At 30.2% G+C, this 15,448-nt stretch overlaps 1 protein-coding gene across 3 annotated transcripts in view; it reads left to right on the top strand.

Moving 5' to 3' along the window:
* LOC124354934 (lachesin-like) overlaps window positions 1-15,448 on the top strand; it is a 247,652-nt gene that overhangs the window by 25,169 nt on the left and 207,035 nt on the right. The window contains exon 1 of one of the 3 annotated variants that reach the window (XM_046805745.1): window positions 7,434-7,564. The exons of the other annotated variants lie outside the window; for them this stretch is intronic. Coding sequence (XP_046661701.1) covers window positions 7,498-7,564 — 67 coding nt within the window. The 5' untranslated portion in view covers window positions 7,434-7,497. Of the gene's footprint in view, window positions 1-7,433; window positions 7,565-15,448 lie in introns of those variants that run through there. 3 annotated transcript variants of the gene reach the window in all.

The raw sequence follows: 15,448 nt of genomic DNA, 5'->3' as shown, positions 1-15,448 counted from the left end.
AAGAGACGCATTCACACAAGCAGACGAGAGAAAGCTTAGTGTTTAGTATTCATGTTTTCTATTGAGTTGGAAAAGGAAAATATTTTATTTTATTATCAGAAACACAGAAACGTGTTTCCACATTGTTTGCAAACAGTCTTCTTGCACTATGGAGACATCTTAAAGCATATTTACTTTCAAACGATATAAAAGAGACGCATTTACACAAGCAGACGAGAGAAAGCTTAGTGTTTAGTATTCATGTTTTCTATTGAGTTGGAAAAGGAAAATATTTTATTTTATTATCAGAAACACAGAAACGTGTTTCCACATTGTTTGCAAACAGTCTTCTTGCACTATGGAGACATCTTAAAGCATATTTACTTTCAAACGATATAAAAGAGACGCATTTACACAAGCAGACGAGAGAAAGCTTAGTGTTTAGTATTCATGTTTTCTATTGAGTTGGAAAAGGAAAATATTTTATTTTATTATCAGAAAAACAGAAACGTGTTTCCACATTGTTTGCAAACAGTCTTCTTGCACTATGGAGACATCTTAAAGCATATTTACTTTCAAACGATATAAAAGAGACGCATTTACACAAGCAGACGAGAGAAAGCTTAGTGTTTAGTATTCATGTTTTCTATTGAGTTGGAAAAGGAAAATATTTTATTTTATTATCAGAAACACAGAAACGTGTTTTCCACATTGTTTGCAAACAGTCTTCTTGCACTATGGAGACATCTTAAAGCATATTTACTTTCAAACGATATAAAAGAGACGCATTTTCTTTATACAAATCTGGGAGAGGGTTCGAAGCTTTATATTGTAAACTGCATTTTGTAATAATAACTCTGTTAAAATAAAAACATATAGCTTGAAACGATTGACTGTAGCAATATATTTGAAGCACTGTACCGTATTCCTTCCTCAATAACCTTAGCAGAAACTGCAGAGGTAATACGGCTTGAGAGACCGACTGCTGTAATGTAAGCAGGCACGTCTGGATCCCTTTGACTGAGTCTGTCACATTCATTGTTGTACGTCTGAGATGTTCGTGCCAGTGGTTCTACTTCACTATTGGACCTCTAAGGGAAGATAGAATGTTCAGTCTCTGCTATAATTGTTGTAATACTTTAGCAAAAATCCTGTAGTTGTTATGTTTTAATTATTGTATTTATTGAATATAAATGTTTACGTTAATACAACTATAGAGGTTTGAAACCTTGCTACTTCTATTAATCATATAAGATAGTACTTTTACTATGGTATTGTTAAATTGGTATACTTCTACGTTATAATCCATAATTTGACGAAATTGAGAAGTTGGAAAAACAATAGAGTAAATATTACTAAAACATATTTAAGTAATGTGTAGTTGTTGAATGAATCTCTCCCTGATAAGTAATTAATTATTAATCCACTTTAAACAAAGTTTTAGTTATAAACATTGCAAATAACTAGAAATGCTGGGTACATAAAATTAATTCCTTTACCGTATACATAATGACAGTTATAGTGTAAATAACTAACACGAATTCATCCGAAAACAGCACATAATACGTTTATGCCATTTGTATTAGAATTAAGGAAACATAATTATAAAGTTATGCATTAGTAATGATGTATCAATTTACTATTTGACAAACGTACTTTAGTAATGCATACTATATGATTTGTTAACTATACAAGTTTCATTGATCTACAAATGTATTAAATGCATATCCCTAAACATGAAATATCTACGAATGGTAGTATTATATTTACATATAATCATATGTTAAACATAATTATTGAATTAATCTACAAATGTATCAAATACGAAGGATATCTAGAAAGTAGCGTTTAAGAATGTTGCGGTAGTGGTATCTTGGTGACAAAACAATGGCGTTCAGTACGCATCGAGTTGTAGACGCTCGCGGTCTTTATGTCTTTTACTTTTCTTACTGATTAATTAAAAAGGTGTACTGCAATATTAAAATCCCTCCACTTGTGAAAGGAGTTCAGAAATAACGTTTTTATTGGTGAAAAAAAAACAATAAACCAATAGAATTTTATCGCCAACTGTGTAAAGTTTATGGAAATGGAATAGTGAGTGAAAGCAGTGAGGCAGTGATGTATTGACTTAAAAAATGACCACACCAATATTCATGACGATAGTCCTAGTGGTCGTTCTATCCTAGTGATTGAATTTTTGATGTTAAAAATCAGTGACTAAGTTTGTGAAAATCGCCCTTTCACAATTACTGAACTCTCTGAACACTTAGAGACTACCGCCTCTTTCCAGCAATAAAGACCTAGCTCGCAACGCACAGCTTCGATAATGATGCTGGCGTTAATCAGTGGTTAAGATCTCAGGCAGCAGATATATAGAAAGCTGGTATCGAAAAACTTGTGTCATGTTATGATAAATGTCTCAATTTTAACGGTGAAAATATAGAAAAAGATAAACGTTGAATTACGTTTAAAATATACTAATCGTGGAGTTTATATATATATATATATATATATATATATATATATATATATATGTGTGTGTGTGTGTGTGTGTGTGTGTGTGTGTTTGTGTGTGTTCCAATATAAAATGTTCCTATTTCCGTTGGTAATTTTTTATTTCAAAACGTCTGTTAATTCCTGGTTAGCTCTTGTAAATATTGCTAAACAGGAAATATCGGACGAATGGTGGTATTTAATTTACACATATTGATCTGTTAAATATAAATTAATATCTCATTGATCTACAAATGTATTAATACGTATCGCTAAACAGGAAATATCGGACAGATGGTGGTATTTTATTTACACATATTGATCTGTTAAGTATATATTTTTCCTACTAATGTATTATCTACGTATCACTAAACAGGAAATATCGGACAAATGGTGGTATTTTATTTACACATATTGATCTGTTAAGTATATATATTTCCTACACATGTATTACATACATATCGCTAAACAGGAAATATCGGACGAATGATAGTATTTTATTTATGATGATTGGATAAATGAAAGAGGAGAGCGAGCCGTAAATCTAAATCCTCTCGCCATTGAACTCGTCATCAACTCTAAATCTCGTTATGATTGTACTCACTTCCTCGGTTTCTTATTTTCTGTTTCAAATATTTTTCATGTTATATTAACACATTTAATTATTTCTTGAAAATTTTTTTTTATTACAACTATTTGTGATGGAAATAGTAATTGAATGCCAATAAAATGTTGATATTTGCATCTTATAAAATTCTATATCATTTCAAATATATCATACAACTAAATTGAAAATGTGATAATTTACACTGTAATACTATAATAAATATAGATATTTATTTGCTTTAATTTATTGTCCAATAATTCTTTGCTTAACTGCACATGTTTATATACTGATCAGTGTGGTTTTCTCCGGAAATGTAAATTTATTAACTGGATGTACTAAATAAATATTTGAAATAAACTAGCCTGTAGTAAAATGCAATGCAGTAGATGAAATGTATTTCTAATACAATATTTAAAGATGCAATTAAAGGATATGCGTTATAATAATACAAATATAACTTTCCACCATTAAGTTGTACGATCGTACTACGCAAGAGTATATAATATATTATAAAATACTCTCAATCCTGTGTGAAATACTGTGGGATGGTGTGTATTACTCCTATTAAACGTTCTACTATTAAACAATTATAACATGTAAATCATGATGAAATAGAAGAATTAATGGTTTATTTAACATTATATACTAGATTAGTGTGGATTTATACAAGTTTATTTCCAGAGCTTACGTACTTGATTAGTGTTTATATTACTAGAAGACGTGCCTATTGGAAGGTTATATTTTAAAAATAAGAAGTTATATTTACTCCAGAATTTATAAAATATTTAAAAACTTATTCGTTACGAACTTTGCTTGATTAAGCCAGAGCGTTTAGTTTTATACTTATATTAGGTTTTTCATGGTTTATCGATAAAATACATCATAAGCAATATAAAACTACTGTTTCATTACGTTTTAAGACACTAAAGGGATAACTAACTAGTGTGTGCTTTTTAAAAATCATGCATTTATTCACCAATGAGGCAAAGAAAATAACGCTTTCAAGTAATGCAATATAGCTCCTTTTTGCCGTTACATTCAATACTGATTTGACAGGGTATAAGTTTATTTTTACATAATATTACGGTTTAAGCTAATTTATTAATGTTCTTTGTGAATTATATAAAATAATTTTATCGAAAATCTTAAGCAATTTATGTGTATCAGAGAGAGATTAATACGTTAAATTAATTGTTAGAATGCTTAAACATTACAATTTGTAATAAATACGCAGACAGTTGAAACTAAAATACAATTTATTACACTTTCACTTTTGTTAAAATTTGTAATGAGAAATTTTAACAATAAAAAAATATTGTTAGCCTAGTAATTTATCGTATAACCAGCAGAGACCGGGATAAAATTTTCGAAAGTATCAGCTCTGGTATGTTTGATTAAAAATAGAAAATAATAGTTTGTTGACCAGCCAGAATTCTTGCATGGAGACGGCGCTGTAGTTTTCCTCCACAAATGCTGTTAATAAATAGTTGCTTACCCAATTAACCGTCAAACTAGAGCTCAGCTCAGAGAAGTCTCGCAATTATAACCCTGTAATTGGGGATTTCCCTGAATAGGAGTTCTGTTCTTTTATGAGCGTAGGAAGGAGACAATCCCTTGACTAAAGCTCTACATAGAGGTATTTCTCCAACGCTGTGCTGATATCTGTGTATGCATACTTAGTGGCAGACTCTCTTTAAACTTCTCCGAAATTTTTTAATGTTTTAACTAACCATTGTCATGAAGACAATCTAACGTATAAAATTTAAACCAATTTCATATATTTTCATCTATTTAATAATTATTATCACCGTAATATATGTTACTGAGGAACTGAAGAGGTGATTAAGATAGCACGGATTTTTCCAATTACACAGCCTCCTTTAAAAAATTTAAATTTTGAACTAGAAATTTTCCTTAAATTTTCTCCGTTCTCGTAGTGATCCTATTTATTTGTAATCTTAAATTTCTGATGATTATTTTTATTTGTGTAAATATTCTTTTTATGCAAAAACGCATTACAGTTGAATGGGATTTAGATGCTGGGTTAAATGCTAGAAATGTGTTATAAGTGCATTATTCCCAGTCGATACATTTATTTCGAATCCAAGCTGCGTGAGAAAGCAATGACTTAGTTTAAAGTGTCCATATTAAAACACAAATACGTGGTCTACAGAACTTCCATGGATTATATGAATCACATAATCAACGTTTAGATACCCATGTTCATATCTGCCGTAATTTTCATTGCTTAATTATTTTAGAAAACAAAGCTAGGAATAACGGTCCTTGTTTAGGTAAACTTAAGACTATTCAAAGTGCGGGATTTTCTAATATTGTACTTACACCCATCACATGATTCATGTTTTTTCTGAGAAACTTAAATTGCACCCGCTTATAATACATATAATAGATATTCCAAATACCGAGAACCATTGATTGATTAGAACCAAGAGTAGGAGCTGTGAACACTCTAACCACAAATCATCACAACATCAATATTTATCTGATGTCATGAAACTGTCAGTACGGCACCAACAAATGGTCCCGGTTGGTTGTGGAATTCACCTCGCCGTTGAAACAACGATGAAACGCCCTGCGTTTTTCTGTTATGCTAATTATTAAACCCGTTCACAATCAGTATTCATAGTGGGAATTCAATAATGAATTTAATTATTCACAAGCACGCCGACCGGCCTTTGAGTGTTTCATTACCGCTTCTCCCCTCAAGCCCAGGCTTGTGTTATACAAGGTTATTGAATATATTACAGGTGAATATTAATTTCTTTGCCTGGTGCAAATATCTTGTCTTCAAAAAGACTGCTTACCATATGTGTGTGTGTGTGTGTATATATATATATATATATATATATATATATATATATATATATATATATATATATATATATATATATATATATAAACATATAGTAGCCTGGACGCCCCATTGTTTACAGCTACGATTCACCCACAGAAAGAATGTCAAGCTTCGTTGACGATAATCTGCAACCTTTAACTAAATCTTTAGATTCACACTTAAAGGACACCAACCGCTTCATTTGGAGACTTTCTGAAATACCCCAGGCCTTGGATGGTGAAATAATTTCGGTCAGTTGACATTGTACACGTTTTAAAAATTTAAGACCTAGGAATTCAAAACGTTCTACTTTTTTATCTGCCCTAGTAACATTTATTATTACCGTAAATCATTTTGGATTTATAACAAAAATTACTTACAAGTGAAAAGAACCGCAATGGGGACCAGTATGGCGCCTTGCAAATTTATTTTTGGGACTTCTGGAACAAAGGTTTTCAATTTCTCAAAATTTAAACCGTTAGTTTGGTTTCGATTTATATCCGATATTGTTTTTTATTTTGCAACATGTCATGGATAGTTTAAAACAATTTATCCAACAATTAAATTCCCTTGTAGTTTTAAAGTCAAATTTCAATATTTATAAAAATCTTGGAACGTTTTCATATGTTTATGTGTTCTTAGACCAGGGAGACCTAAAAACGAAAATCCATGTCAAAGAGTCAAGTTCAATGCCGTTAGTGTATCCGCTTACTTTAAGAATTCACCACAAAACTGTATTTACTCCATTTAATAATGTAAAAAATATCAGACTTTGTATCAAAATATAACTTAAATAAATAAGATACGCTTGACATTCAAGTTTTATAGTGATCGATTTTAATAAAACATAAATTTACAGATCTTGCATGTCCCTTAAACACACACACACACACACACACACACACACACACACACACACACACACACACACACACACACACACACACACACACACACACACACACACACACACACACACTTATTACAGCATTCCTTAGTATAATTTCGGGGTAGAAACGTACTTTATTTTCATATCTTATAACTGATCTCAGGAAAATCCGTCAGTTCTTGCGATCAATAGGGTATTGCATTACACCCAATTTGGAGGTCTTGAGCTTATAAACCTTGTGACACGAAATGGAGATATATCACAATGACAAATACGACTAGTCTTATTTTCACATTTGGCTGAAAATGCTTTAGCAAATACAAACCAAGATAAAAAAATGCATTAATATTTATTAGTAAACATCGTTGAAATCGTACTTGTTACAGATATTGTTGCCAATGTAACAAGTATCACGATGTAAGTTTCGGAAATAAACTTGTAACGTTTAAATTTATAAATCGTTGTGTTAAGAATAAAATAATGTTATTATGTAGGCGCCTTTAAAAAAAATACTTAGTCTTCAAGATTAGTGGCGGGTTAAGAGACGAGTGCGCATCCTTGTGCGCATCCAGCCCCCAATGTGTGGCCAGTATGGTTCTGGCCGCCGCGCGGGGAGGACTTGTTACGTCTGCTGGTGCCTGGATCTCGACGTGGACATGAGTTGATGTCCCCAGGATGTCTCAGACAGCCGGGTACTGTCTGGCTCTCCTTCTTGTACCTCTAGTCTCCGTCATGTCTCAAGGTGCGTTTTTAAAACTTATTGAAAATAAAGTCTTTTAATAACTAGGGGAATTTGAATTACCACTGTACGTATAATTTATCTTGTTACAGATGCATAACTAACAAGCACAAAGTGGTATTCGTTTTAAACCTGTAACTGCTTTATTAATATAATTGTATTGATGTAGAAAATGTCTTACGAATAACATTAATTCCAGAATAATCTATTATTCATTCTCACATAAATCCTTAAATATTTAAAATCCAATGGTATTGAATTAACATTATGCTCAATTGTAATGAAAATTTATAAACTGAAATAAAGTAATATTTCTTTATTGTAATAAATTATATACGCTACAATTCAGTAATTATTAACATTGTATTTAATAATAAACAAAACTATTTTTTAAGAAATGACAGTTAAATTAACACACCAAAATTATGAATGCCTAGATGGGATATGTAATTTAATAGTTTAAAATGTTATATAAGATAAGTAATTTAAGAGATTCTTATTCCATATTAAATTGGTTGAATCCTAAACTAATAAAATTTAGTAGCAACATAACCGGCTTAACAACATATAAGACGTTTAATGTCTTAAATGCCGTATGACAGCAAAAAAAGTATTGGATTCAAAGGATGCAGAGGATGTATTTTTATCTTTATTTTTGTACTGAGTGAATGAATAATTTAGTATTATCACACGGCATTTCACAGAAATAATAGAACTATTACTCTAGCAATTTTGTCATCTGAAAGTCCAACCTTCCATGAATAGTATATTTGTATGCAATATGAAGAATATTTTAGTAAGTTTTGGTAGCAAACATGTATTTTTTAACTTCAAGAAACGTACAGTTTTTGATTAAACAGAAATGTAAGGTTTTAAAGTGTTAATGGCATTTGTATCTCAGATGGAAACTGGCTATTTCACTGAACGTCCATTACTTTTGCAAGCACATATAAGCACATATCCTAATGCTTTATAAAATGTATTACAACGAAAAGTTCAATTTTACTTATTTAAGTATATAATAAAATGAACATGAAAACTTATAAGTACAGTACACTAAGATACCACAATATCCAATATATATTGAATTAAATGTTTTTAAAATTTTACTGTACATTTTACCATTCACGGATAATCTAACTAAATTTATTTGTTCTCGATTTAATCTATAAGTGTTTTATACCTGAAACTGAGAACATGAACATCAATTATAGTGAATGATTGAATCATCGTTTATGTCAACACTTTGAATTAGAATCTTTTACATCCCTACATTCTACTTTCCTACATCTTTTGGAATGTAGGTAAAAGCTTAGGTAAAAAGTATTTATCGGTATTTAATATAATATATAAAATGAATTAAATATTTAGTGAATGTAATCCTTGTTGAAAGTCAAAAGGTTTTAGTACAAAAGGCCTTTTTAACACTTCCACAATATAATTTAATGTTTAACACACTGAAGTAGTAACTGAAAGTATTTACATCCAGCCTGATGATCTAAATCAGCATACGAGTAAGCTTCAGAAACAATGACCCAGGTTATTGCTTTAGTAATATTTAACTAATGTTTGGCCGTCCTTGAGAACATAAGAAAACGTCCAAGTTAAAAAATAATGTTTGAAATTACTTATAATAAAGTATTTAATATGTTAAGGTTTCGTTCCTATTTATATGACGCATTTTAATTAATTTATATAATGTTATTAGCAACTATAGTCAGGTTTAGAAAGTGACATTTTTCTCGTATATAAAACTTTATTCTAGGGAATGAGCTTGAAGCTAAAATACATTATTTAATTTTGAAATTCCAAATTTATTTGCAAGATAAATTAGCTTTTGATATCCTTTAAAATAACCCCTTAGGATAAAAGTTTCTCGCTACATTTGTAGTAAAGTTTTCACAACAAGAGTTGCCTCAGGCGTTTACTGTCAATATTCCAATAACTTCATTGACTATTAACTCTTCTGATAACATGATTAAACTTTAATAATAGTTGTATAAATAGTGTATTAACAGATTTGGAATTGGACTTTGGAGCTTGCTTTAATTTCTTTCTTTTAAGAAAATACGTGTTTTGTTTTTGGCCAGATAAAAAGTTATTTTTAAAGTCATACTGTCTGTAAGAAGAATGTGATCTAAAAGATTAACACCCTTGTCATTCAGACACGATGTTTCATTTCTTTCATTTAAAAATTCAACGTTCCAACAATACAAAGTCGCATAGAGTGAATTTGTATATACTTCCTTACTCGGTCTCTGAAAATCTTATTAGTGATATCCATAAATTAATTAAAATTATAGCTGAGATAGAAGAATCCAGTTAAATTCAAAGCTCAGTCTATCCACATCAGCACCATATATAGTAAACATAGCCGACTGATCCGAGGAAGTTTTACACCTAGCACTGTGTTTTAGGTAAACCTCAAAGAAATATTTCACCTCCAATCGCCCTCATATTGGCATTTCCGGAGTTATACTCCGATCATGATTTCCATAAACTACAATAACCATAATCCGAACATTTTGAAGTATATATGTAAATATGGGCATATTCAATTTAAAACTGTATTGAGAACATAAGTGCCAGAATATTTTTAATATCCAGACTTAACTTGGTTCAAAGATAATAATTCAATATGGCTTGGGAGAATTCGTTAGTTCATAACTAATGAAAAGTTTCGAGGCTGAAACATCCAGGAAGCATTTTTATTTCCGAAATATACTCAAACCTATAAATTTTTTCCAGGTATTACGTAATTATGAACAAATTTGATCATTAATTCTTATGGATTCAAGATTAAGATAATTTATGGTTTGGGACATGTATGGTTTTATATATAACTTAATATGCATTATAGCACAAAACAAGAATGTTTTTTAGAGTTCTTAGGTCATTTTCAATTATCTTTATATTTGTTTTTGTTATGTATTATTTTTTAGATAACAGAGTATCTCATAAGAAAATCGAAATTGACACTTTTCATAAAATTTATAATTTCAAATAACATTTATTCATAGTTATCTTTCAGTAACTTTTAAAGTTTCAAGATGGTGACCGTTTCATTTAATCGAAGCATACATTTTATGTGTTGTATTTGGATATGTTTGCAAACTTGATTAATGCGAATAATTGTAACTAAATGAAAACTTTTTGTTTACAAAAAAATTAATTGATGTAATGATTTGTCACTTGTAAGGTAATTGTTAATGTTACACTAATACCACGAAACATTGAGAGTCACTGTCCCATCAGTTTTGTGCACATCAAACATCCAAACTAATAATGCATATTTGAGATGACAGTCTTATGTGAAATATACTCTTTTCCACTAAGCCAGAATATATATTATTTATAAGAAATGAAGAACTGATGACTCCATAAGACTGATCTCATTGCCAATGTGCTTTTATTATGAAAATGTATCTTTTTAGACGATTGGTAGTCTGTAGTAGGGGCTGTCTGGACGTCAGTCGACTTCTGTTATGTTGTGTACGCCTATGAGATTAAGTTATGACATATTAATTTAGTAATGCTTATTTGCTGCGTATAGCATCATTCAAGTTTACAATTTGCTTAAATGTAAATAGTTACCATTTTGAAACTTTTCGTTGGTTAGGACTAACTAAGAAACTCAACCAGAATTTGTGCAACCTTTGTACCAAAGTTAAGTGTAGGTGTTAAACAATCCATCAGTTATCATGTTCACAAGCTATCGTTATATGACATAAAGCCATACATATGTATTTGTACATTTTCGGGTTGTTAAGTTATAAGCCAACTCTTCTAGTTTAATAACTGTTTACCTAAACAGCAGCACAGTATATTCAGTTGCAGAATAGACCAAAGCAGAGATAACGTACGCAAAATGTCCGTTGGCTTCCCAATACATCGTAGCTGCATGGTGTATTAAGTTCACCCTCGTTCTGTTTTAACCTCAGTCTCTCTAGGGAAATTTTAAACGTTAGCGTTAGTTTAAGAAATATAGTACCCATTAAAACTGAAAGTTGCCCAAATAGTAGTTCCTTTAATTTAAGTAGAGTCTGTTCAAGAATGTGTGGATTACCGATGTTGTAATAATTACAACTACGCCTAATTAATTACAGCACCATTGCAGTAGAAAGTGGACTTGTCTGAAAAGAACAATTTGAATATGCCTATTAGGAGCTAGCTCATGAATCTCAATGATAAGGGACAAAATTCATTTCTGTTCTCATCGGATGATCTTCAAGAAGATTATAGAATAGGTCACCTTTGTAAAATTTAATTTATTTTTGTTTAAATTATCCTCTGTACTGAAGAATTTGGAACACCAGTTTCAAGTTCAACCTTCCTTAGTGATTTCGGATTATATGAAGAGCGGAGCACTGATGCGCATACTAGTACTTTTATTTCCTCGTTTGATCCTCTAGAGTACTTTTTTTGTCACTTCCAGTTTTTAACAAAAGGTTTTTCCACTTAGTTTTTGTTGGATTGCTAGGTGGGTAATCAACCTGAAATTGTCTAATTGCTTCTGTAATGTTGAAAAATCAATAGCCCACGCAGAAAAATTCAATTTTGGTTAAATATTAAAAGCCATTTCTCGAACTTCAATATCAGTAAAACTTTAATGGAGGAGGTTAGGTTATTATTTTATAGCCTAAGTAGTATTCTTCAATCAAACAACTGTTTTCAACAACGAGTTTTATTAAACATATGTTCTTTAAAACTGCAACGCAGTAATAAAATCATGTAAATCAAGAAATGAATATTTATAGAAAGGAAAATTTTTAATTTGCCACTACGTTGTTCCTAGAATTTTTATGGAGCTTTCATTTCTATTACATATTTTTAGAAACTTCCTTGGAAACTGTATATTATCATCACAGTTAAACAATGTAACGTTGTAACCAGCTGATTAGAGCATCTAACATTAAAGTAGCTGATTGTTGTAGATCGATGTTGTATATTGACAGTTTTTTATTGTTTATTATTCATATATCACACCGCCTTTCTTAAAGTTTGTATAACATTATTTGTAATTAAATTGCTTAACTAGAATTTAATAACCCTAAGTATTTTGTGTGTACATAATAGTTTTATTTAAACTATCCTAATTCCTATACAGTGTTGTTTTACAGTTTTGTTATTGCTTAATATACATCATAGTACAAGTGCCATTAAGTCTGTCTCAGAACTCTCTACCTGTATGACGTGGATACATATTACACGTCCATTCTGCTGGGCAATACATATAAGAATTAGATATAATAAATTATTTTTAAATAATACACACTTAATGTTATTATGTTAGTGTTTAGAAACACCGTTAATGGCTGAGCTTTAGACAAGGCTATCATTCGTGGGGAAGGAATATTTTCATTTATGTCTCTCAGACTGCCTATCTAATGGTCCGTCAGTCCACCCGACATGTCGCATATCTATCCCAAAACATCCAACATTATTTCGTGGTGACATGATTTGATTTCAGCCCATTCATGCGTTGTAGAAACTTCCATCACAGGAATGTTTATTATTTGATCATTTTCATAACACGTAATTAAACGAAAAACATTTTTAATCATCATGTGGCAAGTTAGCTTTAAAATTATTTACTCCATACACGTTAGAGTTTACGTGAAACTTCGTTAAATGTATGAATTCAAATTTTGTATGTATGCAAGAAAGCGTTTGATGATGATGCATGGACAACTGTGGAATTTTGTAACTTTTTTTTCTTTTCAAGTACTTATCTGTCTATCTGCTCATAGGAAATATCTAGAATGAAAAATAGTCACATATTAAGTGTTGAGCGTGCAAAATCAACGAATTCTGTTACTTAAAACCTATTGTAGCGTAATCCTACTTTGTAATATTATTGATTTTAATATTTAGTTTTTTCTTTTTATTTAAGAGCATTATCAGTACCCTTTATAAATTATATTACAGTACTTCTAATAGGGCAAGGATCAAATTAAAAAACTAAAAACAATCATATTGCTTATTACGATTTTCTTGAAAAGAGGATTCCTTTACACTGTTCCGTTCTTCATACGTAAATTGACATTAAGCCATTATAAATTGGCTTTTTTAGTTCATATACTTTTTTGTATTGATTTAATGCAACTTAGAACTTTTGTAACTAATTTATCATGTAATTTGTTAACATAACACTGATAAAACATTTTATACATTCAAGAATTTAAAGAAGCTTTGTTACAAAACTGTGTTATAGGACATAAAAGTGGGAAATATTTTTCAGAAAGAAAAGAAAGTTGTTAAATTCCATTAAACAATCCTATGTAAAAATATACTAGTAAATTCATAACTACTGAAACCAGTTCGAGTTGTAGGACGTTTCTTACATAGATCTTTTAGATTTCCATTCTTTTTATAGTAGTATAATAGTTTTTCTAAGATATTACATTCACCTGGCTATTGACCTCAATTTAAATTTATTTTGTAAGTAAAATAGCTCCATCATAGTTTCAATATAAAATATATAGTTTTAACCGTCACAGTAAAATATTTTTATATTGTTTTGCACATACATAAAATAATACTTGAACTATACTATTACCGTTACAAGAAATCCAATTTTTATTCCTAATACTTAACCCAACAATTATTTTATCTCATATATAATTCTTTGAATGTTGAAATCGAACAAAGAAAGCAGGACACTTCATATTATATTTTATTAGATTGAGTATTTATTTACTTCTTGTAATTTCCCACGACTCTAAAGGAGAATGCAGAACACCACAATATTACTACCGTCTAACTAATTTGCAAGTTATTGTGAATGTGAACAGCATGATAGAATCTCAATACATAAATAAATAGTATAATAAAATATGGTCAACACAGATTGCAATAGAATGAAATTCCTCACTGCTGAAACCAAATAAAACTGAGATGTGTTTGTTTATTCAAATTACGTGGCTCGCTGGGACGATCCGCTGAGAGAGTTGTGAGTGTTTGTTTGCTTAACTGATGAAATCACAATAATCTTTGATCACCGATGTTCACTGTTTGGACCATATATTTTTCCACGATAAACATAATATTTATTGGTGGATATCTGTGAATGTATGGTATTCTGATATTGTTGAGACACCCGTTTGTTTGGTTATGGGTCTGAGCGAATGCAGCTTAATCCACTTTTATCTTCAATAAATATACCGTTTATATTAAAGATTTATTTTTATGCTAGCAATTTTATTTGAACGACCAGGGGCACCATGAAAATATTAAAAAAATTGTATTCTAATTTATTCTGAGATAAGTAGTAGTCACTGAAACATATTTCGGATTTCGGTCCCATGGCACAATTTGAAAGGTAAAGTCTTGATATTGGAGAGTTGAACAATTTTTTTTATTGCATTTTAAATTTCCTACATTTTTCTTCCATATTTTACGATATTCAACTAAAATAAATCCAATGATTTCTGTAATATTTGAAATATTTTAGAGTGTGAAGATATACTGAGTCTAAAGGAAGACTAAAGTCGAACTCTTGATCTTTTCAGTTAACGATAATAGTTTGAGATAATATGAGATAATGAATGAGGTTTTACTGTACTTGATTAAAATCTCAATACAAATGCTGGTCGACAACTAGCTTCTGCACGCAAGTTTAACTGACTGAGACAGATGAACAACAACACATTTTTTGTGACTCCTGTTTTAGTATTTATAAATAATTATTTATTTTATAGCTCATTAAAACACGAAGTCACGAGTAAGAAAAGAATAACAACATATTTTTAGAATAAATAAAAAATAATCTAGTTTGTAAATGCTGCTTCTATCTATAAGGAGTTGTTGTCATTCATGAATACTAAAATTAACCTTATAGAATGACCTTACTTTTGTTTCCTTAGGAATAACGATATGATATTCCTA

Source organism: Homalodisca vitripennis, chromosome 2 (genome assembly GCF_021130785.1).
Source record: "Homalodisca vitripennis isolate AUS2020 chromosome 2, UT_GWSS_2.1, whole genome shotgun sequence".
Lineage (NCBI taxonomy): Eukaryota > Metazoa > Arthropoda > Insecta > Hemiptera > Cicadellidae > Homalodisca > Homalodisca vitripennis.
The sequence above is the reverse complement of the archived record's forward strand: the minus strand, read 5'-3'. Positions and strand labels throughout refer to the sequence as shown.